Raw genomic sequence first — 25,907 nt, 5'->3', positions numbered from 1 at the left:
ATCTTCAGAACACAAATTAAAATATTTTGGATGAAATCTGAGATCTTTCTGACCCTGCATAGACAGAAATGCAACTGACATGTTCAAGGCCCAAAAAGGTGGTAAGGACATTGATTAAATGTCCATGTGACATCAGTGGTTCAACCGTAATTTTATGAAGCTATGAGAATAATTTTTGTGCGCCAAGAAAACAAAAATAATTTGTGTTCCGAAGATGAACAAAGATCTTGCAGGTTTAGAATGACATGAGGGTGAGTAATTAATAACAGAATTTCATTTTTGGTTGAACTATCCCTTCTACTTCAATAAACTCTTGAATCAATCACATATACTGTAGATGTTCCACACTGACCTTTTGAATAAAGTTTTCCACTTTGTTTTGCAGGCCCCACCACTTGAACTTGACAGTAACCAGTTTGTAGGCACACATGTGTGGGCAGTCTGTCCTTTTAGGTAGCTCTTTCTACACAGACCCAAAATCCATTAAGCATGTGAATGTAATTTCCCATTAATACGCTTCCCACTCATGCATCAAAGCATGCACTTACTACATTTACACAAATTTTATACAAGCACACAGCCATTAGAGATGCTTTTAAAATGTATCACCTTCCAATCCGGACCGAGCGGCCCTCTTCCAGTCTTTACAGACTTAAACTTAGTGGGGTCTTCCTCTGGTTTATAGTCCTACAGAGAGACAAACCTAATCCGATTAGAAAGTAACTGGAAACGTAGCTATTTTATCTCAATCTGAAGCTTACCTTTGGCTCCACCTGACTCCGGTCTGCGATGTCTAAGTACACCACCTCAACCTTCTTCCAGGTGTCTGGGTCTAGACCGTGAACCTGTACAGATGAACACAACAGTCATGACTATCAAGGTTTACACAAAATTGTAAAGTTCACACACAAATATTACTCACATTGTCCTGCTGTCCCATGTCAGGTTTGTGCCACGTCTCGATCTTGATGAGAAAGTTTTCTTTCATATACTCATTCTAAAAACACAGATAATCAATGAACAAACTATATAACTGATTGACAGACTCGGCAGTGACACATATTGACGTCTGTCTTCTCTCCTTTCACTGCAGCTAAAGTTACTGTCTCCTCTTTCACTCAAACAGTAAGTGTTTGTATGTGTTTGTGCTGTAATTCTACATGTTTAACATGTTTGTTCGTTCATATGTTGTGCTAGAAAAAGACTTAAGTATGTGTGTAGTTGCAAAGAGTGTATACTTACAGTGATTACTGAAGGGTGATGCAGGACAGGCAAGAGGGGGAAAAAGGATAATAAAATATGAATTAGATCATTTCTGTTTAAGCAAACATCACATCTAATTTAAGAGTACTTCTAATTTTAGCCTATAACTTTAGTCTAGACGTATAAACGCTAAGAATAATATTCATATTCAAACTCAAGATTAATTTCATTCAGACCGTGAATCATTACTCATAAATTATCATTATATAATGATAAGGTTTGTAGTTTTACTCTAATGCTGTTTTTGGTGAAAAGGTCAGTTGAGTATTTTCTTTTGTTTGTGATTCTATAGCAGATTTTAATGAACAATTCTGACTACTTAAAGGGTTATTTCACTCCAGAATTAAAACTTCCTGATAATTTAGATGTTCAAGATGTTCGTGTCTTTCTTTTTCAGGCGAAAAGAAATTAAGGTTTTTGAGAAAAACATTCCAGGATTTTTCTCCATATAGTGGACTTCAATGGGGATCAGTGGGTTGAAGGTCCAAATTGCAGTTTCAATGTAGATTCAAATGGCTCTACACGATCCCAGCCAAGGAATAAGCCAAACGATCAGTCATTTTGTAAGAGAAATATATATTTATATACTTTTTAACCACAAATGCTCGCCTTGCACTAGCTCGACCTTAGGCATTACATACTGTAGGTGGAAGTACTGACCCAGTGTTTACAAAGCGAACATGCAAAGAAAGTCAAACGCCCTTTACAAAAAAAGGTAAAACAATGATTTCGGATGATTTTGAAGTTGGAGGAAGAAAGAACTAACCAGGTGTGATCTTTCTAAAGTAACTACTTAATGCGTTAAGTCGAACTGGTGCAAGACAGGCATTTGTGGCTAAAAAGTATATACTTTTTTTTTTTTTTTTTAGAAAATGGCTGATCGTTTCACTAGATAAGACCCCTATTCTTCGGCTGGGATCATGTAGAGTCATTAGAAGCTGCATTGAAACTGCAATTTGGACCTTCAACCCATTGGTCCCCATTAAAGTCCACTATATGGAGAAAAATCCTGGAATGTTTTTCTCAAAAATTTTCTTTTCGACTGAAGAAAGACAGACATGAATATCTGGGATGACATGGGGTGAGTGAATTTTCAGGAAATTTGAATTCAGAAGTGAACTAATCTTTTAAAGTCAGCATGAAAATTAAAATTAAATTTTTCAAATGCATGTTATTTATCTTATTGTGAATGATTAATCTCTGGATGCTTTATTTCTTAGAAAAAAATTGACATTATGTTTGATCAAAATATCATAACTTGATCTCGACTCGTCCACCTAAGCCTTGCCCCTCCACAATCGACCCCACAAACTCCCACAACCTAAAACCCAATCAACAATCTATGGATTTTGTTATTTTCAATAATCTATTACATTCAGATGTACACTGCCTGGCCAAAAAAAAATGTCGCCACCTGGATTTAACTAAGTGCTATGATCTGGGGTTGCTGCAGTTGGTCAGGTCTAGGTTCAGCAACAGTATGTGCTCAAAGAATGAGGTCAGCTGACTACCTGAATATACTGAATGACCAGGTTATTCCATCAATGGATTTTTTCTTCCCTGATGGCACGGGCATATTCCAAGATGACAATGCCAGGATTAATGGGGCTCAAATTTTGAAAGAGTGGTTCAGGGAGCATGAGACATCATTTTTTACAAATGGATTGGCCACCACAGTGTCCAGACCTTAACACAATTGAGAATCTTTGGGATGTGCTGGAGAAGGCTTTTCACATCATCATCAATGCAAAATCATGGTGAAAAATTAATGCAACACTGGATGGAAATAAATCTTGTTACATTGCAGAAGCTTACTGGAACAATGCCACAGGGAAAACAACAACAAAATATTAGAGTGTATGACCTTTTTTTTGGTGGCGACTTTTTTTTTGGACAGGCAGTGTATATTACAATACAGAAGAAAAGAGCTGTGTTGACTGAATCCATGACACTTTCACTACTTCAATTTTATTGCAACTCAAAGATTTATTATTTCTTAATTTTATGAGGTGAAGACAAATTAGGTTGCTACTTTTGCATTTTGCAACTTTGCAATTTGCACTATTTCTATACTGACTCCTAAAACCAACCTGATCTTTGACGAAAAACGCACATGTGGGAACTTTTTCACAAGATGCCGCATATGTGCCGTCATGTACGTTTCGTGACATATTCAAAGTGAAATGTCCACTGAATGGCGCTAAAAGAGTGTTCGTTTTTTTCCCCAGAACAGATGAAGGTACATATGGTACGTTTTATGTGACGTTGGTTTTGTACGTGCCACCGCAGTTCTGACCTGAAATGTCCGTTGAGTGGTGCTATAACTCTAATGCTCCGTGACATTTTAAAATAACGTACCATATGCACTACACCTAAACCTAACCTGACAGTATGAACAAAAGCGACTGTGATGTAAAAATGCAAGAACAAACATGCCTTTTTAGCTTGTTTTTCGATCTTTTATATTTCAGCTCTTTCATCCTGAGTTTTTCAGTTTTACTGCCTGTAGTGGACATTTCTGTTGAAAACTGCAATGATAAGTACTTATTGGTACGTATTTCGCGTCTTGCGAAAAAGTTCCCACAGGTACATTTTCATCATGAGATCAGGTAGCCTAAAACAGATGTTTGAACCTTTCCTGTGAAGGAAATGTAGAAGCTAGAGCTCTCTGGCTCTTAACTGAATACCTCTGACGCAATACAGTGTTACTGTATCTGTAGACACCTTGACTTGGACAAATAGTGGAAAACACATTTCTCTTTTTACTAGCAGCTTGCTGACAGTTGGCTAATAGCAAACTCAAAGAAATCATTTTACTATTCAGTATTTATAATTGTAAAAAAATCACTACAGCTCAGTACTTGCCATATTAAGTTTTTCCATTTATTTAAAACAAAACTATAGACTTAAGTTTGTTTTAAGCACCGCAGTGAGATTTAGAAATATCTTGATAACAGACTTCAGCGAATGGGGAGTCTGTCTGTGTGGCTGTGACAAAGATGTGAAGGGAATGTGTCAGTATAATCTCAGTTTCCTGTGCTGTAACTCCACTCCTGCTCAGCTCAAACAGTGAATTATTCAGTGCCCACAAACGCAGTGACAGAGAAAGAGACAGGGAGAAACAGTTAGGAAGACATAATAATAAGAAAGCAAGAGGGACAAAGAGCACAACAAAAGAAATTTAGCTTCTAAGTGTGTGTGTGTGTGTGTGTGTGTGTGTGTGTGTGTGTGTGTGTGTGTGTGTGTGTGTGTGTTACCTGTGCGGCAGTATGGGTAGGCGTTCCAAGCTTTCTCATGAATGTTCAGTGCTGACGCTGGTGCAAGCATTCGTACAAATGACGGGACTTTACTGAAAAAGCAAAAATGCTAATTAGAAAGACTACAGAAAAATGAAAAAGCAAAAATGCAAATTAAGAAAGACTACAGAGAAAATAAACAAACACTTTCTCCAAAACTTTGCTTTGTTTGTCTGAAGAATTTAACCAGGTCTACATAGCAACAGTGGCTCAACCAATGGTGTGAGTTTAGGGCGGGGCTATCTGTTTGTCTGACCAATAACAGACAAGGGAGGTATTTTGGAATTCTGTTTCTAAACATTCATTATTTTTACATTTCTTTTGACTTAAATTAAACACTGTGACCTTGAAGTGTTAACAGAAAATGAATCAAATAAAGTCAAGCACCATAATGTCAAAAAAGCATCATAAAAGTGCATAAAACTAGTCCGTATCATTAATTTTCCAAGCGTTCTAAAGCAATTTGAAAGCTTTAAAGGTCCACTGAAGTGCCTTGAAACACGCAGCGTTATTCTATGTGGTGACGTACTTTTAACTGAAACAAAAACATATCGCCCAGCCCCGCCCACTAATTTCGAATAGCCAATAGCGTCCCATTAATATCTGCTCTGGCCAGAGCCGTTGAGCTCGGTAAAGCCGCATTTGTAAGCTTATGACCGGTGACCGCCACAGACTAATACATTACCACACAGATTCAATATGAAACTTGCTAAAACGAAATAGTGATCATTATCATGCTGAGGCTGTGTAGTTTAATACATGCCGATCGCACATATGAGCGCATATGATCTGCTCCGTGTATTGCGTGTTTGTGTAGGGGGCGGGACACTACGGACTCTAGAGAGCATTTGATTGGACAGAACGTTTGATGAGAAACTGAAGTGCACGGTGATATCATCCAAATCCTTGATTCATATTGGCGGAAGTGACGAGACTGTAAGTTTTGAATGCCCATATCTTGTAAACGCGAATTTTGTCGTTGTTTTGAAGCACACTAGACTATAGATAATCTTAAAGCTAATATATTCATACTAAAAGCCAAAAAACTTTAATTTTGATTTCAGGGGGACTTTAAGTGTGGTACATGCAGTAGACCATGCTTATGCTGCTTTTTGATATTTTTGAGCTCAACAGTTCTTTGTATGGAAAATAACAACCAGGACATTCTGCTTAACTTATGTTTTTGTGACCCTGAACCACAAAACCAGTCATAAGTGGCATGGGTATATTTGTAGAAATAGCCCCAAAATACATTGAATGGGTCAAAATGATAAAAATCATTAGGGTATTAGATAAAGATCATGTTCCATGAAGATATTTTGTAAATTTCCTACCGTAAAAATATAACTTAATTTTTTTATTAATATGCATTGCTAAGAACTTCATTTGGACAACTTCAAAGGCGATTTTCTCAATATTTAGATTTTTTTGCACCCTCAGATAGTTGTATCTCGGCCAGATATTGTCCTTTCCTAACCATACATCAATGGGAAGCTTATTTATTCAACTTTCAGATGATGTATGAATTTAAATTTCAAAAAAATGTATCATTTTGACTGGTTTTGTGGTCCAGGGTCACATCTGTGGAAGATAAAATGTACTTTCATTTGGAACAAATTGAGGATGTGTAAATGATGAACCTATTTTTTAGTGCACTATTTTTTTTTTTTACATGAATCTAGCACATTTTATTAATACACGCATGTGTCTGTGCCTGTGTGTGTGAAAGTGTGATTACCTCTGCAGGTGGTAGATTTTATGTGTGTACTGTCCCTTCTCTCCTTCCTTCTCATAGGGTTCATTCTTCAACACCTCAACGCCTTCTCCTCCACCCGTCTCATTCTTACTGGCTTCCGCTACTGAGTACAGCTGCCCAACCTGATACTGTGAGACACATAAAAATACATACCACAATCTCAAACTTCATAAGCATGTCCATATTTTTGTTAGGAGACGTATTTTGCCCCTTTTTGCAATATGTAATATTAGTCTCAGGTCTCCCCAGAATGTGTCTGTGAAGTTTCAGCTCAAACACCCCACAGATATTTATTATTTAATTTAAAAAAATGCCTTTTTTTTTGAGTGAAAGCAGAAACTCGCTGTTTTCATGCATGTTTCTTTAACCCTCTGGGGTTCTTCCCCGACCAGTCACACTCAGGGCCCTCACGGTCAAAAGTGACCGGAGCCCTGAAATCATTATTTCCTTTTTTTCAGTAAAATCAATCAAATGTATTTTTGTTCAATAATATTTTTTCTTTTTTTCTGTCGTGTTTTGACAGAATTTTATGATAATAATTAATATTTATGCTACAATTATGATCTATTTTTTGCCATTGAATATAATAGAATTTTTTTTAATATATATAATTTTTATTCTTTTTTAATTAATGCTGTATTTTAGTTTAAAGTAGATACCTGGCCTATAGAAAATAATTTTTTGAAGTCGGATTTGTGCCATCTGGTGGCGTAGTGAGCATAATTACCAGGCAATATCCTATTTTAACCACTAGATGGATGTAATGCTCTCTATAGAAGGATTTGTGAATTCTAGTTGTTTTTGCACATATTTGCCAATGCCTTTTCAGGTTGTGGATTTTATTATATAAAATTAGATTATCAAAGACTATTTTTTTATTATTTGCCAAGTTTTTTGTTTGTTTGATTGGTTTAACTGGTAATTTGAAGTGCCAGTTTTACTTTATAATACAGTCAAACCAGAACATTGCATTAGAAAGAGAAACAATGGAAAGCATTTTGTTACCCATTGTTTTAATTCTAACTGAATAAAAATGCCGTTCTTTCAGTCATACCATTTTTTTTTATTTTGTAACCTTTTTATAATGAACATTTTGATTTAAATAATTTTTTGTAAAATTCAATAAACAATAACTCTTATTTAGCACAGGAATTATGAACAGCAACAGCATGGGCAACAAAATAACAGCAAAAGTATAATTATCAAACATTAAATGGAAAATAGAGAAATAAAAATATTTTAAATATCATCCTAACCCTATTTACATTTTATGTGCATTCTTTTTTTACATATTCAATGAACAGTAACTCTTATTCAAAAGGCAACAGCAATTATGAACATAAATCTAAAATAACAGAAAAGTATAACAATTGTCAAATAGTAAATAAAAAAATAGAGGAAAAAAAGTTTGTTTTAAATATCATTCTAACTATAATTACATATTATTTACATACTAATTGTGATTACAGATCAGGTTGTGACAAATCACAACAGAGTGTCTCCATATAGCACTTTGAGCAAATGATGCTTGTTTTGAAATCTTTTTTCCGTGTGTGTGTGTGTGTGTGTGTGTGTGTGTGTGTGTGTGTGTGTGTGTGTGTGTGTGTGACATGGTGTGTGACTTTTGGATTTTGGATCCAATGTCTCCCTTTTATTTGATTCATAGTCTCACATTCCTCTGTTACAGTCTCACCAATCTCATATTTCCCTGTGTGTGTGTGTGTGTGTGTGTGTGTGTGTGTGTGTGTGTGTGTGTGTGTGTGTGTGTGTGTGTGTGTGTGTGTGTGTCTGTGTGTCTATTTTGGAACTCTGATGGCTTACAGTCTCATGCTTTCATTGCTGTGTGCTTTATTTCTTACATTGATTGCCTCTATTTCACACATTTCCCAAAATTAGCTTTTGAAATGACACACATTCATTTGTGTGTGCGTGTGTTTTTGTGTGTATAAGTGTGTGTGTGTGTGTGTGTGTGTGTGTGTGAGTGTATTGTAGTGTTTTGCACTCTTGATGTTTTAGAGAGTCACCCCTTCACAGTTGTGTGCTTTTTTTCTGGATTGTGGCTGATTTGTAGATTGTATGCACAAAAAAACTCTGTATTTTCATATTTTTGCCAATTTCCCATTCATTTCCTATGGCCGGTCATTTTGACCCGAAGACCCCGAGTGTGACTATTTTTTTTACGACCACTTAGACTTTTCCAATCCTGTCCCCAATTTTTTTGTGTGTTCATATACCAAGTACCATAAAAGTCACCAGGTTTCATACCATTCCGATGAAGCTACGATTTTTAAAATTTTTTTATTTAAAAAATTCCGGTCAAAAGTGACCGAAGAACCCCAGAGGGTTAAATGCAACTGAGCTGCTGCTCCAGGCCCTCTTTTCCAGAATAGAGCTGTGCCTTTACAGCTTGTTCCTCAGATACTCTACTAAAAACATCTGTTTGGTTTTATCATGTCTGTTGCATTAAAGGGATAGTTCACCCAAAAATCTGCTTACCCCCAGGGCATCCAAGATGTAGGTGACTTTGTTTCCTCGGCAGAACACAAACGAAGATTTTTAACGAAAACCGGTGCAGTCTGTTATTCACATAATGGCAGTAGATGGGCACCAAACCTTTAAAAGTAAACAAAAACATGCACAGACAAATCCAAATCACATCCCGCGACTCGTGACGATACATTGATGTCCTAAGACACAAAACGATCGGTTTTTGTGAGAAACTGAACATTATTTATATGATTTTTTACCTTACACAGCCACGTCCATCTGTCCTGAGCACGAGTTTAGCATCCGGCTCATTACATGTGAATGCGCTCTGGCGTAGTATACGCAAACTCCGTAAGGGAAAATCGGTGAAAAGTCCCGGATGAGTTTGCGCAAGCAAACGTAATCTTTTAGCTTTAAATCAAACAATGAGTGTCGTATATGACAGATTGCTTCCGGCGTTTGAGTATACTACGCCAGAGCGCGCACATGTATAATAATCCGGATGACAAGCTCGTGCTCATGACAGATGGACGTGGCTGTGTATCAAAGGTAAAAAAATGATATAAATACTGTTCAGTTTCTCGCAAAAACTGATCGTTTCGTGTCTTAAGACATCGACGTATCTTCACGAGTCGCAGGGTGTAATTTGGATTGTTCTGTGCATGTTTTTGTTTACTTTTAAAGGTCTGGTGCCCATCCACTTCCATTATTTGGCTGGCAGACTGCACTGTTTTTCATTAAAAATCTTCGCTTGTGTTCTGCTGAGGAAACAAAGTCATCTACATCTTGGATGCCCTGGGGGTAAGCAGATAAACATCACATTTTCATTTTTGGGTGAACTATCCCTTTAAAAAAGCTATATCCTTTTAAATTTCTAATATATCCGAAGCATGCACACAGAAAGCGGCTGTCACATGGCATGTGAGTACTAAACTAAGTTCTCTTTCGTGTCTTATTGCGCTTAAACTGTCAAATGGACACTGGTTATTAAAAAACACATACAAGTTACAAAAACATTCAGTTATGTCTGCGAAGGTAAACAGCTGTGAAAAAGAAATTGCATGTTTATATTAAATCTGTATGCCAGCAATGTAATATACCGTAAATAAATCAATAAATCCGCTGCTCTCTTACTGTATATTCTCTGAGGTTAGAACTCTAAATAGTGTTCTGTGCTCATCTGTGCAGCCAATAACAAAACAGTTAGCATGCTTTGCTCTAATTTTTAACGTGGCTTTAGAACTGGTACACTGGTGTAAACACAGTGGTGGATACTTAAAGATTAAGGGGCGGTAATATTATAATAAGTTCCACTTTCTAGGTTGCAGAGGAAGTGAAATCTGACCGAATCATTTTTTACAAGCTTGCAGAGAGTGTCTTTACTAGGTTGTTCTTTTTCACGTTTTCTGGGTTGGGCGATGCAGCAATTATATGGACCCAATTATAGTACTTAAACATGGAAAAGGGCAGATTTTCATGATATGTCACATTTAAATATGAGGCCTCAACATTATTGTCCAATAATCCTGGTTTCTCCTGTATGTATCTCTCTCTCTCTCTCTGTTTCTCTCTCACTCTCTGTGTGTGTTTACTTCCTCTTCTGCTGATCTGTGCTGAATAAACAATGGCTTCTTTTATATCTTCATCAAACACACACACCATACAGAGTAAACACTGCAAAACGACTCTACAAATGCATAAGCACTGACATTTTTTCAGGATCTAATCAGCCTGCACTGGTCACACTGTATGGAATCAATAAAAAAAGAACCAGTTCATAAGAGTCATTTGTTCAGGAATCAGACTAAATGGTACAGTGTGGCACAGTGTAGTCCCAAGAGATTTCAGTTACCAGTTTGAATCTGTCAAACCCTACACTGAAGTGCAGGTAATGAATCAGCATCTCGCTTACTTTCTAAACAGCTAATTATACATTTCAGTGATGCCTGTATTAAAATGAATCACATTTTTGTGTTAGTATCATATCATTAGCATAATATAAAGTTTCCATATCACAATGTGTTGCTGATGTTTCAATTATAATCTACTAATGATCTACAAAGGATGCAACTGAAGATTATCTATTATTTAGAACTGATGTAAAACTGACATCTTACAGACATCTATCAGATGTTTGCACACACTATGGACTAATAAACATAGTCACCACATTAAGACTGTGTCTTAAGAACTAGTTTGACTAACTAGCAGTTAACCAAGTGGTTAAAAGTCTTACTTTTCACATTTTATGTAACTGACTTAAAAAAAATATGACTAGTTTTGCAAAAAAAAAAAAAAAATGGGTGTCTAATTCTTGAGACTAGTCTAAGCAGTTTATGCAACTAACTCCAAATGCTTTCCAGATGAAGCAATCTTTAACAGACATCTTGCAGACGTTTGTGCGCTCTCTGGGATCACATCAGAAATAAGTAATGGAAACAACGAAAAAACAGTAATTTCTGTAGTCTTGTAAATCCCTGAAAAGTTTTTATGCTCGCTTGAATGGTTTTTGACCTACGAAAAAAGGGTTAATGCAAATAATGGGAGATGAAAATGCATTTGCCGAATAAACTCTCAAAAAAAGTCATGTGACTTTGGCCGTGGGACAGCATAACCTGACTAACCAGTGTACCAGTCTCGTTGCACAGCATCTGAAATGTTGCTTTATCCATTCTTAAATGTCTGTTGTCAAAGTATTTCTCTTTAATTTCCTTCCAGAACTTACACAGGTCTTACACAACTGCATTCCCAATCTACATCCGAAAGTAATGACCGCAACGACTGCTCGCTAGTAGTTTATTATATATGAAAATTATTCAATATAGTGACTTCTCCTACATTTCTTAGTGATATTTAGTGCCTGTTTATTAGGAAGTGATGATTCTGTTCTCTTTGACTCGTTGGATGGAAACGGTGCTTATTCGCAAATGTTTTAAGCGATATTACAATTTTCAAGGAGAAGTTCACTTCCAGAACAAAAATTTACAGATAATGTACTTACCCCCTTAGCGTTCCTGTCAAACTTAACTCAATGCAAAACGTTCCGCCGGTGGAACGTTGGAACACTAAGGGGTTACCCCCTTGTCATCCAAGACATTCATGTCTTTCTTTCTTCAGTCGTAAAATATTATGTTTTTTGAGGAAATCATTTCTGGATTTTTCTTCATATATAGACTTCAATGGTGCCCCGAGTTTGAACTTCCAAAATGCAGTTGTAAATGATCCCAGCTGAGGAAGAAGGGTCTTATCATAGCGAAAAATTTAAATTTATATACTTTTTAACCTCAAACGTTCGTCTTGTCTTGCTCTGCCTGAACTTTTTTCTGGTTCAAGACAGTTAGGGTATGTCGAAAAACTCCCTTTTCATTTTCTCCCTTAACTTCCCTACATCACTGTTTCACCTTTTTTGTTAAGGGTGTTTGATCTTTTCTGCACATTCACTTTGCAAACACTGAGTCGGTACTTCTGCAGCGATGTAGGATGATTTTTAAATGATTTTTGAAGTTGAGGGAAAAAATAAGATGGGAGTTTTTCGACATACCCTACTTGTCTTTAAACCGGAAAAAACTGAGTTCAGGCAGAGCAAGACAAAATGAAAACATAACCGATCGTTTCGCTAGATAAGACACTTCTTCCTCGGCTGGGATCATTTACAACCACATTTGGGATTGTTTGAAGCCACATTTAAATGGCATTTTGGAAGCTCAAACTCGGGGCACCATAGAAATCCACTTTATGGAAAAAAGTCCTCAAATGATTTCTTCAAAAAACACAATTTCTTTACGACTAAAGAAAGAAAGAAAGACATGAACATCTAGGAGGACAAGGGGGTGAGTACATTACCAGTACATTTTTGTTCAGGAAGTGAACTTGTCCTAACTTCGTTACTTCATAACCCAGCTAATATAAAAAGAGAAAACCTCCAGATATTAAAGGAGTAGTTCACTTTCAGAACAAAAATTTACAGATAATGTACTCACCCCCTTGTCATCCAAGATGTCCATGTCTTTCTTTCTTCAGTCATAGGGAAATTATGTTTTTTGAGTAAAACATTTCAGGATTTCTCTCCATATAATGGACTTCTATGGTGCCCCTAAGTTTGAACTTCTTAAAATACAGCTTCAAAGGGCTCTAAACGATCACAGCCGTGGAAAAAGGGGTCTTATCTAGCAAAATTATGTTATTTTCTAAAATAAATTACAATTTATATACTTTTTAACCTCAAAGGCTTGTCTTGTCTAGCTTGGAAAGACGAGCGTTTGAGATTAAAAAGTATATAAGTTGTAAATGTTTTTAGAAAATGACAGATTGTTTCGCTAGATAAGACCCTTCTTCCTCAGCTGGGATCATTTAGAGCCCTTTGAAGCTGCATTTAAACTGCATTTTGGAAGTTCAAACTCGGGGGCACCATAGAAGTCCATTATATGGAGAGAAATCCTGAAATGTTTTTCTCAAAAAACACCATTTCTTTACGACTGAAGAAAGAAAGACATAAACATCTTGGATGACAAGGGGTAAGTACATTATCTGTAAATTCTTGTTCTGAAAGTGAACTGCTCCTTTAAGTCTTATGTAGCAAAAAGGGTGTTTTCTCAGCAATGCAATAAAAGAACCATTTTATGAACAATTCAGCAAACATTTCTTAAACATTTTTTTCATTTACATTTTAATAATGTAAAGAACTTTTTCTACTATAAAAAACATTTTTCATTGAACCATCAATTCCAGTAAAGAACCTATAATTTCAAGAGTGTTAGACTGAGAGATTTAGTGTCCTGACACACATTCACTGTCAGCAGCCTCTACTGCGAGTCTAAGCTGAGCCAGCAGCAAAGACTCAAGCTAAAACACATCCAGAGTCTTACCTAGAAACAGCCCGACTGTTTAAATGTGGGCGTTCATCCCTAAACACACGTCCATCACACATAAGCATGTGAGTGTGTGTGTGTGTGAGAGAGAGAGAACAGAAGAAAGAAAATGACGACACAAAGCAGACTGCCTTTTTTATACCAGTTGGCACCAGAGAATGACAGATAGAGGAGAAAAGGGGAGAAAAAGAAAGAGGGGGAGGGAGGAGAATGAGGTGACACACTCCATTCCATAGATAGACAGATACATAGACAGATGGACACATGTATATTTACATATATGATTGATTGATTGATGGATGGATTTCATGTTCCTGTGTAGTGTGTGGGACTATGTGTGTGGTTCTGTATGTACATGCACTGTCATCATTCCTCTGCCAATGAGAGATTTCCTCAGTCCCCTCAGCCAATCAGAAGCCAGTAGCAGAATGCGTCACTTTGCAGCACTGGATGAAAATCCAACCTACATCACACGTTATCATCCCACTCGCACACACACACGCACACACACGCAAACACACACACACACACACACACACACACACACACACACACACACACACACACACACACACACACACACACACACACACACACACACACACACACAGAGAGAGAGAGCACTGAACAGGGTTTCATCTGCAGCGGATGTGCTATTTTTTGTATTTGTGTGCCATCTATCTATTTTTAAAGTGACATTGCATAAAACCGTAATCTTTTTGAATGAGCAGCATGTGATGTTTGTAGGCCACATGAGAGTGTGGTTAAGCCCTGATTATAGTTCACTGATGGTGATGGACAGGCTAAAAGATGTGAGCTCAGACTAATCGACAGGCTAACAGAGGGAAAGGATGTCTCATGCAATAGCCAGTCTACAATGTGCGACAGCTTATGGCGTTTGTGTGTGTGTGTATGGTTATTAACAGGAAGAGGAGGAAGGGTAGAAATGAAGGAGTGTCATAAGGGGGCATAAACTGTCCAGCTGCCCCCTTAAGCAAGTAAGCTTTCTTAATCCATCATTCCCTGCTGAATGAATGGACTCCAGGAATAGCATTTTGCCCTCTTGCTTTAAACAACATCCACCAAATAAAATGTGTCTTTAAGGCTCCTGAAAGCAGATGAAGGATCAGGGCTTTAATTCATGTGATCTTATCTGACAAGAGCCGCTCTCTGCTGTCAGCGCTCAAAAGAAAGTCGATTGTCATTTTTTATTCGCATCTGCAAACATGGAGACTAATGACAATGGTGATTCTGGGAATTTTATAAAATTAGAGGCCAAAATTTGTGGGTATGTTGGAACCTAATCTCATGATGAAAGCGCACTTGTGGGAACTTTTTCGCAAGATGCAAAATATGTACCGCCATGTACGTTTTCGATGTGAAATGTCTGCTGAGTGGTGCTAAAAGAATGTTGTTTTTTTCCCCGGAACAGATAAACGTATGTATAATACATTTTATGTGCTGTTGGTTTTGTACATGTCCATTGAGTGGCGCTATAACTCTAATGCTCTATGACGTTTTAAAATAACGTACCATGTGCACTACACCTAAACCTACTCAATAGTATGAACAAAAGCGACCGTGACATAAAAACACATCTTTTAGCATCTCATCTTTCAGCTCTTTCATCGTGAGTCATGTTTTTCAAGGGATTTGTACCCAAGGATTCCATATCCTAAGTCCAATTCCATGCTGGCTGAGCTACCGAGCAAGCTTGTTATGTCCGGAAAGCGAAACATATAGAGTTGTAATCATAACTGTGTATGAAAACAATTACTCACCGCTTTACTGCCTCTAGTGTTCATTTCTGTTGGAAACTGCAGTGATATGTACTTATTGGTATGTATTCGCTTCTTGCGAAAAAGTATGTTTTTGTCATGTTTTTTAATCTAAATGTCTTCATTAGTCTATTACCCGGGGTATACGAATAAAATAAGATAAACATGTTATCTGTAATTTAAAAATGGTCTTTTATTTTTAATTGTTATTTGCTTACTCAGATGTTCCAGTAGGTGGCGACAAGTGACTGTCTTTATGTGTGAGTTTGAATCATTCAGTCAAATGATTCATTCAAACCTCTCATTCATTCAGCAATGAAACAAATGAGTCATTGAATTATTCACTCAACTGATTTGTTTTAATGTAAAAAATAAAAAATAAAGTTTTTATTTTTGTTTCTCGTAGCTTCGTAACATTACGGTTGAACCATTGATGTCGCATGGACTATTTTAACAATGTCCTTACTACCTTTCTGGGCCTTGAACGTGGTAGTTGCGTTGCTGTCTATGCAGAGTCAGAAAGCTCTTGGATTTCATCAAAAATATCTTAATTTGTGTTCTGAAAATGAACAAGTGTCTTACAGGTTTGGAATGAAGTGAGGGTGAGTAAATGATAGAATTTTCATTTTTGAGTGAACTATCACTTACTATAGGCCTATAAGAATATGTCACAGTTTATACAGCATCTACAAATTCTTTGCAAGATCTACATATTCATCTGGGAAAGAACAAAGTAAACCTCTATGAATTATAGATCAACTTTTATAAATGCAGTTGCTTCCCTTAGATGTCCATTTTCCAGGAATGGGGACTGAAGTGGTCAACCATATTTTATCTGCGATCTCTTTACGCTAATGACAGCGTTTCAACAATAAGGATCATTACTCTGACTGAAAATACACTAATCAATGAAGATGATGATGAAAAAGTGAAACTAGATATGTTCACCCATCCTTGGTTCATTCAGCTCAATTTAAATCTAATCTGCTCAACATCCATTTAATTGTGCAGTCTTAATGAATTCAATGTGATGCAAAAAGCTCAATTTGAACCTTTTAAACTCCCACTGGGTGCTAGGAGGAGACTCTGACCTGATACGAAGGACTTACATTAAAATGTCTCGTCCTAGACAGATTTTATGTGACAGAACTGATTAGACTATTATCCAAATGGATCTTGGCTGACAGTACTTTTTTTTGCAGAATATGCTGAGGTATGTAAAAACTCGTGCAGATGAAGAGGGCCCTCACAAGGTGGAAGAAAACCATGTAATTTGCATAATCCGGCATAGAGGAAGAGTTTGTCCCTCAGGGTAGATCCCACCTGCTCATATAGCATCAAAGATACCAGGAAATTACTAGGACTTGAGTTATAGAGACATAAAAGTCTAAATGCAGCTATGTGATCAGACGGTTAATCATGTAACTGGATATAGTTCACCCAAAAATGAAAATTACTCCATGATTTACTCACCCTCAAGCCATCCTAGGTGTATATGACTTTCTTCTTTTAGACTAATATAATCTGTGTTATATTAAAAAATGTCCTGGCCCTTCCAAGCTTTATAATGGCAGTAAATGGGTGTTGAGATTTTGAAGTCCAGTAAAGTGCATCCATCCATCATCCGAGGTTATTAAAGGCTTTCTGGAGTGATGCGATGCATTTGTGTAAGACAAATATCCATATTTAAAACTTTATAAACCACAGTCTCTAGCTTCCACTAACTGTTGTGCGCATGTTAACAAGAGAGTAGTGCTCCAGCAGATGATGTAAGACGTAGGCATAGGGTAAGTTCCAGTGAAAATGACAAACGCAGAAGCACAGAGGAGAGAAAAAATGAAGAAAAATGTTGGAGGATTTCAATATAAGCCAAGAGGAGACTGGTTTTCCTTTGCTGTAAACAAAACTTGGTTCTCATGAAACTAGCATATTCTTGCATGTCCTACGTCATCTGCTGGAACGCCACTCTCTTATAAACACACATATGACAGTTAGCGGAAGCTAGAGATTACATTTTATAATGTTTTTAAATGTGGCCTTTATAAACCCCCCAAAGCTGTGGAGTACTTTTTATGCTAGATGGATGCACTTTGTTGGACTTCAAAATCTCAACACCCATTTACTGCCATTATTAGGCTCGGAAGGACCAGGCCTTTTTTTTTTTAGTATAACTCCGATTGTATTCATTTGAAAGAAGAAGGTCATATACACCTATGATGGCTTTGGGTTGAATAAATCATGGGGGGGGGGGGGGGGGGGTGAACTATCCCTTTAAAGGAATAGTTTTTAAATATCTGGAATAGCTGAAATGTGTTCTTATTTGGTGGATTGGAATCATGTGGATTACTTTTGAATTATTGTGACATTTTTATCAACTGTTTCGACTCTCATTCTGACGGCACCCATTTATCGCAGAGGTTCTATTACTAAGCAATTAATGTAATGCTAAATTTCTCCAAATTTCTGCCAAATCCGTTTGATTTTTGGATGAACTGTGCCTTTTAATTTGCAGTGTGTAATATCTACAAAACTTGACAAAACAGAGATTTCCAACCGTCAGTCTTTGTACTGGCAAAAAGCACACTTATCGAGTAAAGCAATTCTAATTTCATTTTACTTCACCCAAAAATGTTCCAAACCTGTAAGACCTTAGTTCGTCTTTGAAACACAAATTAAGATATTTTTGATGAAATCCAAGAGCTTTCTGACCCTGCATAGAGAGCAACGCAACTACCACATTCAAGCCCAGAAAGGTAGTAAGGATATTGCTAAAATAGTCTGTGTTACATCAGACTCAACCTTAAAGGAACACTCCACTTTTTTTGGAAATAGGCTAATTCTCCCTGAGGTAATAAGTTGATTTTTAACGTTTTGAAATCCATTCAGCCGTTCTCCTTTTCTGCCGATATCACTTTTAGCATAGCTTAGCATAGATCATTGAATCCTATGAGACCAATAGCATATCGTTCAAAAATAACCAACGCGTTTCGGTATTTCTCCTATTTAACATTAGACTCTTCTGCAGTTATATCGTGTACTAAGGCCGGTGGAAAATGTAAAGATGCAATTTTATAGGCCGATAAGATTAGGAACTACACTCCCATTCTGGCGTAATAGTCAAGGAAGTTTGCTGCTGTAACATGGCCGAAGCAGGCGCAGTAATATCACGCAGCACATCGCAGCAAAACGTGACCAACTGCATGCACAGGGAGCGTTCCTCATTGGAAGTTACCTAGCTGGGAACTAATTTCAGGCTCTGTGTGATATTACTCCGCCTGCTGCGTCCATATTACGGTAGCAAACTTCCTTGACTATTACACTGGAATGGGAGTGTAGTTCCAAATCTTATCGGCCTAGAAAATCGCATCTTTAGATTTTCCGCCGGTCTTAGTACACGATACACAGTAACTGCAGAAGAGTCAAGTTTTAAATAGGACAAATACCGAAACTCGTTGGTCATTTTTGAATGCGATGCTATTGGTCTAATAGGATTCAATGATCTATGCTAAGCTATGCTAAAAGTGATATCGCCAGAACAGGAGAACAGCTGAATGGATTTCAAAACGGTAAAACTCAACTTATTAACTTGGGGGGAGTTGGAGAATGAGCCTATTTCCAAAAAAGTGGAGTGTTCCTTTAATGTTATATAGCTGCGAGAATACTTTTTGTGTACAAAGTCTTCAGCCTCAGTCTTCAGCGCATGTTCATGAGAGGGCCATGCCACATGCGGAAGAGAAGAAATTGTTGAATAAAGTTATTGTTTTTGTTTTCTTTACACACAAAAAGTATTGTCATAGCTTTACAACATTACGGTTGAACCACTGATGTCACATTGACTATTTAACAATGTCCTTAACTACCTTTCTGGACCTTGAACATGTCAGTTGCGTTGCTGTCTGTGCGGGTCAGAAAGCTTTCAGATTTCATCAAAGACATCTTCATTTGTGTTCTGAAGATGAACAAAGGTCTAACAGGTTCTTAAAATAAACTGATAATCTTGGTAGTTGGCCCTTTTGCCACCTCAAACATAAAAGTGAAAATCAGTATTTTTTTTCTGTACAGATCACAAAAGTGCTTGAGGCTAGACGACGAGAAAAGCTGAGAGAAAGAGAAGCAGAAGGAGGCGGTATCAGGTAACTCGTTAGATATTCACCACCAGATCACTGAATAGAATGACACGCTAGAGGATCATGGGAAACGAGAAGACTGGAAGACACAGGGAATGCTCAATCTGAATGGGGCAGAGGAAAGAGTGAGAGACAGAGAGGAAGCAAAGATGTGGATATTGCTGACTAGTCCAAATGCACAGCTATTAATATTGGCGCATACTGAGAGATATGATGCATTAGTGTTTCTGCACGGGCCGTACGGGATCAAACAGTCTGAGAGGAGAAAGATTCATCCTCTTGCTGAGATAACTGACTCATAAGTGACTGAATGACAGAGTGGTGTGCCGATCTGTGGCTAAGTGCACATGGAGAGCATCACGAAACTACATCGTGACTCCTCTGCTGTCAAAACCAGCGAAGACTGAGTCATCCGAACTCAGCGCATGCAAATCAGCGATTGACACCGCACACACACATACCAAAACAATGTTTGGGTTCAGTGTCATTACCAGCATTCACTGCATGCTGTACACAAACACACGCTGACAAACATACACACATAGTCAGTTTGCACTTACCTCCTCCACAGAAATCGGTAGGATCACTCGACTGCAAGAAAACAAGAAAAACTATTATTTAAAATCCACCAGTAATAAGCATGTTTGCTGTATCATTATAGCTATTAGCATCATTTCTAAAACTCCAGAATTTAATAGGATTTTTCTTAAGCCACTATTTTGACCATTTGTATTAGTCCACTTGGAGTATTTCTCACATGATGGACACCCAAATTCACCATAATTTTATAAATAATACTGTTTTTGTCTCACAAAATGTAGTTTTAAGATTTTTTAGGTGAGAATGTACCTGTTCAGACATCAAATAGGCGGTTAGTTAATAAACATATTCCAAGCGGAGTGATACAAACAGTGAAGCGGTTACTGTTCCAGTATCACTAGAATATCGCACTCCTCTCAGCCAATCAGATGCGAGGACCAGAATAAACTGTTGTGTGCGTGTTTGTGTGTATACACTACCAGTCAAAAGTTTTTGAACAGTAAAATTTTGTATGTTTTTAAAGAGTTTTCTTTTGCTCACCAAGCATTTATTTGATCCAAAATACACGAAAGTAGTAATATTGTGAAATATTTTACTATTTAAAAATAACTGCTTTCTATTTGAATATATTTTAAAATGTAATTTATTCCTGTGATCAAAGCTACATTTTCAGCAGCATTACTCCAGTCTTTAGTCTCACATGATCCTTCAGAAATCATTCTAAGATGCTGATTTGCTGTTCAAGAAACATTTTTTTACAGTTGAGTATGTTTTTTCAGGATTCATTGATGAATAGAAAGATACAAAGATCAACATTTATCTGAAAAAAAAAAACTTTTGTAACATTATTTGCTATACCATTGGAAAGCTTGGAGTCAGTATAATATTTTTTTGTAAATAATGAAAAATGAATACTCTCAGTTAGCAAGGATGCTTTAAATTGGTCAAAAGTAATGATAAAGACATTTATAATGTTACAAAAGATTTCTATTTCAGATAAATGCTGTTCTTCTGAACTTTCTATTCATCAAAGAAACCTGAAAAAATTCTACTCCGCTGTTTTCAACATTATATTAATAATAAATGTTTTCGAGCAGCAAATTGGAATATTTTCTGATTTCTGAAGGATCATGTGACTGGAGTAATGATGCTAAAAATTCAGCTTTAAAATGACAGGAATAAATTACATTTTAAAATATATTCAAATAGAAAGCAGTTATTTTAAATAGTAAAAATATTTCAAAATTTGACTGTTTTTGCTGTACTTTGGATCAAATAAATACAGGCTTGGTGAGCAGAAGAGACTGCTTTAAAAACATTTAAAGAACATTAAATATCTTAGAAAAATATATAAACACTGCATTTTTAAACCAATATGAGTACCTCAATATAAAATATATTTTAAACAGTACAAATATTTAAAAAAAATATACTGTTTTTACTGTACTTAGGATTAAATAAATAAATGCAGACTTGGTGAGCAGAAGAGACTGCTTTAAAAACATTTAAAGAACATTAAATATCTTAGAAAATATATAAACACTGCATTTTAAAACCAAATATGAGTACCTCAATATAAAATATATTTTAAATAGTACAAATATTTAAAAAATTTAATGTTTTTGTTGATCAAATAAATAAATACAGGCTTGGTGAGCAGGAGAGACTGCTTTTAAAACATTTAAAGAACATTAAATATCTTAGAAAAATATTTAAACACTGCATTTTAAATCAATATGAGTACCTCAATATAAAATACATTTTAAATAGTATAAAATATTTCAAAAATGTAATGTTTTTGTTGATCAAATAAATAAATACAGGCTTGGTGAGCAGAAGAGGCTGCTTTAAAAAACATTTAAAGAACATTAAATATCTTGGAAAAATATATAAACACTGCATTTTTAAACCAAAATGAGTAACTCAATATAAAATATATAAATATATAATGTAAATATGAAGCCATCTTTGCACTTTTTCATTCGATTTTTAACAATTTACTGAATCACCAATGAAGATCATACCCTCTGTTTTGAAGCAATTTTGTTCATTTTCTGCCACAGTCATTTTCAGCTCATCTCATATTCCTATTAAACCAAACTTTGAGCACCTACAACAATGATAGACAAACTATAACACAATCTCTGCATCACAACCTGCTTGGCTTTGTCTCTTCAGCACGTTATATTTAGTGGCTTAAAGCATCAGAATACAAAACGAACCTGTTCATATTAGCAAACCTATCAAAGCTATTCCTTGCCAAGCACATCTCTGATATCTGTGTAACTTTTCTGGATGGTAGTTGGCAGCGTACCAAACTCTGTGCAGCTCGCATATATAATCAATACTTCTGAGGAGTGAGACAACACCACTACTGCGCTCCATTCCAGCACAGCTCTCTCATTATCTGCCTTATGAACACATGCATACACCTCAGGACTGTCTACATCTGACTCAGGAGGGCTTCTGTGACAAGACGCATGTGCTTGTCAGGGGGTCAAGGACCAGGTTCACCTTGACATAACAAGATCGTTGCCAAAGAAGACTCGAAAATACTAATTATAACCATGATTTTGCAGTACTTTTGCTCTTGAAGGACTTTCTGTTCTCGCCATTTATCAGACGCTTCATAAGCTCAGTGGGAAGTCTCACCATTTATCAAATGGCATTGTCGCCCAGGTGTGTTTTACTGTTTGCTGTTAGCATCTGCTAATAGCAGGAGTCACCTTGCCCTCTTGAGCGCTGCCTGTGTCCTGAACAGGGACTGTCGGTCACTGTGCTGGATTTGGTGTCTCATGTACTCTGCCTCCATGACACCCAGGCTACTTTCTGCATTATAAATGCCTTTGCCTGCATGGCTGCATTTCGCTGTATAAGAAAGGCTTTACTTATTGTTTCGCTAATAAGACAATCAAGTTTACAAATAGATTCGGAAATTCAATATTCTGCTTAAAAGGTCAGCTCGGCTGTTTTACTAAATGTGTGAAACAAAATGCATTCAGACAGAGATAATGTGACATTTCATCATTTATTTTTGATGTTTTCTAATGCATTTTGTTCATAGATTTAACGATGTTACTCTTGTCCTAAAGCCAGACTTTCAATCTTAAAATTATTCAAATATGAATCATTATATAATAAAACTACGATCATCTAAAGTTAATCACAACCATTCAATATTTAATACATTCATCAATACATTAATTACAAATGTTCTAAAGTTGTGGCATGATTCTACCTAGGGGTGTGCGATATGGACAAAAAATGATATCTTGATATTTATCTCGATAACGATAATTAAACAATATTTTGCTGAATGTGTTTTTGTGCTGGTACCTTGGCTGGTTTAGGCCTGATATGGATAAAAAAGTTAGTAGGTGGTGGCAAGTCCCTTAATAAATGATTCATTGAATCATAATTTCAAACGTTTGTTCAAAACCGCTGATTCGTTTAGAAACGAAGCAAGTGGCTGACTTTACAAATGGATTATTAAAACATTGACTGACCGAAGTTCAAACTTACAGGCACCAGTGAAGTCCACTATATGGAAAAAAATACTAAAATATTTGCTTAAAAAAATATATAATTTCTTTACGACTGAAGAAAGAAAGACATGAACCTTCTTGCATGACAAGAGGGTGAGTAAATTATCTGTAAACATGTGTTCTGTAACTTGAATTCTAAGGGCATTAACTGCATTAATACAGTAGGCTTTATCACACAATGAACGCTTTTGGACTCTCAAGACGTGTTTTTGTTTGTTTTTTGCAAAGTGGGTGACTTACTCGATAATGTCAGCTCACATATGTGACCCTGGACTCCAAAACTGGTCATAAGAGTAAATTTTACCCTAAAATTGAGATACAACATCTTCAAGCTGAATAAGTAAGCTTTCCATTTATGTATGGTTTGTTATGATATGACAATATTTGCCAAGATACGAAAATCTATTGAAAATCTGGAATCTGAGAATGCAAAAAAATCTAAATACTGAGAAAATTGCCTTTAAAGTTAATTAAGTTTTGATACATTTACAGTAGGAACTTTACAAAATATCTTCATGGAACATGATCTTTACTTCATATCCTAATGATTTTTGGTATAAACGAAAAATCTATCATTTTGACCCATTCAATGTATTTTGTCTATTGCTACAAATACACCCACGCTACTTTGTGGTCCAGGGTCACATAATGTTAAAACAACAATATGATAAATATTGCACACCCCTAATTCTACTACAACCAACGTTTTTTTAAACATTAGTTAACTTGTTTACCAGTGAGGCGACAGTGTCAGTAAAGATAATATGATGATGTATGAAGAAAACTAAGGAAATTCAGGTAACAAAAAACATGTTCAGTCAATCTATAATTTTGTTTAATAGTACCAAAAGTGTAAAAATAGTATTTAAAAATGTGTGTGGTTGGCATTCTTAAAATGTAGCTATATAATTTACCTTAGTAAGACCAAGTTGGCCTTCTTATTCCAAAAGACAAAATGACAGAATTCACATAAAAGTTTATACACGGTTGGATAATGTTAGTGTGACAAATGAAATCAACGTAAGAGTTTATTTTGTACATTTCATGGGCCAGAAGTGTTATGAAACCCATATAGATTGTTAAATTCGCATGACGCTGAAGAATGTCTGACTAAAATGATCTTTATGGCAAATAAGTTTAGTAGGAGAGCCAGCAGGCATTGTGCCTGAATCCTGGATGTGAACTAGATCAGAGGAAAGTGTCACCAGAGCAGTGAGAAAGAGACACACAGAACAAGTCAATGCTTTAGCTTGAATATAGAATACAAAAAATAGACTATTAATGTCTAATAAAAGCACAAAAATCCTTATATGTGACCCTGGACTACAAAACCAGTCTTAGCAATAGCCAAAATACATTGTATGGGTCAAAATTTTAGATTTTTCTTTTATGCCAACAATCAATAAAGATCATATTCCATGAAGATATTTTGTAAATTTCATACCGTAATTTACTTAATTTTGACAACTTTAAAGACGATTTTCTTACTATTTAGATTTTTTGCACCCTCAGATTCCAGATCTCAACCAAATATTGTCCTATCCTAACAAAATACATTAATAACATCAGTGAAAAGCTTATTTGTTCAAAATTTGACTCTTATGACTGGTTTTGTGGTCCAGGGTCACATATATAAGAAACATAACACTTGGATTTTAATCTGCATTGCTGAACAAACTGATCAAAACTAATACTCAAATCACATTTCAATTCCCGTGAAAGGTCTAAATCTTCACCCAAGGGTATTTTTAGCATTTAAAGTTATTTTTAGTGCATTAGTAAAAGCACCAAGTACCATGGACAGCAAACCCTGAGGGACCTGAGGTGTACAAGCATCCACTTCAGAGCCAAGAGCACCTGCAGTGCTCCTCTTAACAATGAGTCATTTGTTATTATTTGCATTAGGCTAGTTTCCAAAATACGAAGATTAAAACTGTCATGTTTTAGCGAAAACAATAAGCTACACATGCTGCATAACGGACACCTCGTTCTCTGCGGAGCCCTGGAACCCTCTCTTTATTGCTTAAAATCTCCATGACGTGGCTGAAAGTGACGTCAGAGAGATGCCGGCGACGAGGACCGTATGATACATGATAATAGGCTGCGTTAGCGGCGCGTCCTTCTCACACGCGTCGCGTTCAAGAGCTTCAGCTCGTGGCTGAGTCATTCAGAAGATGTGTGTGCGCGCATTCCCGCACGACAGAACACCTCGACAGAACATCTCGACAGAGGAATTAAAGAGAAAGA

At 36.4% G+C, this 25,907-nt stretch overlaps 1 protein-coding gene across 1 annotated transcript in view; it reads right to left on the bottom strand.

The window, feature by feature from the left end:
- Positions 1 to 25,907, bottom strand: part of pitpnab (phosphatidylinositol transfer protein, alpha b) — a 34,704-nt gene that overhangs the window by 7,487 nt on the left and 1,310 nt on the right. The window contains exons 2-9 of the mRNA XM_073830110.1: positions 20,136 to 20,166; positions 6,298 to 6,443; positions 4,521 to 4,612; positions 1,243 to 1,250; positions 923 to 997; positions 762 to 845; positions 610 to 687; positions 353 to 463 (exon numbers count right to left, since the gene is read on the bottom strand). Coding sequence (XP_073686211.1) covers positions 353 to 463; positions 610 to 687; positions 762 to 845; positions 923 to 997; positions 1,243 to 1,250; positions 4,521 to 4,612; positions 6,298 to 6,443; positions 20,136 to 20,166 — 625 coding nt within the window. The remainder of the gene's footprint in view (positions 1 to 352; positions 464 to 609; positions 688 to 761; positions 846 to 922; positions 998 to 1,242; positions 1,251 to 4,520; positions 4,613 to 6,297; positions 6,444 to 20,135; positions 20,167 to 25,907) is intronic.

This window comes from Garra rufa, chromosome 23, assembly GCF_049309525.1.
Source record: "Garra rufa chromosome 23, GarRuf1.0, whole genome shotgun sequence".
In the NCBI taxonomy this organism is placed as follows: Eukaryota; Metazoa; Chordata; class Actinopteri; order Cypriniformes; family Cyprinidae; genus Garra; species Garra rufa.
This window is presented reverse-complemented; position numbering and strand designations above follow the sequence as displayed.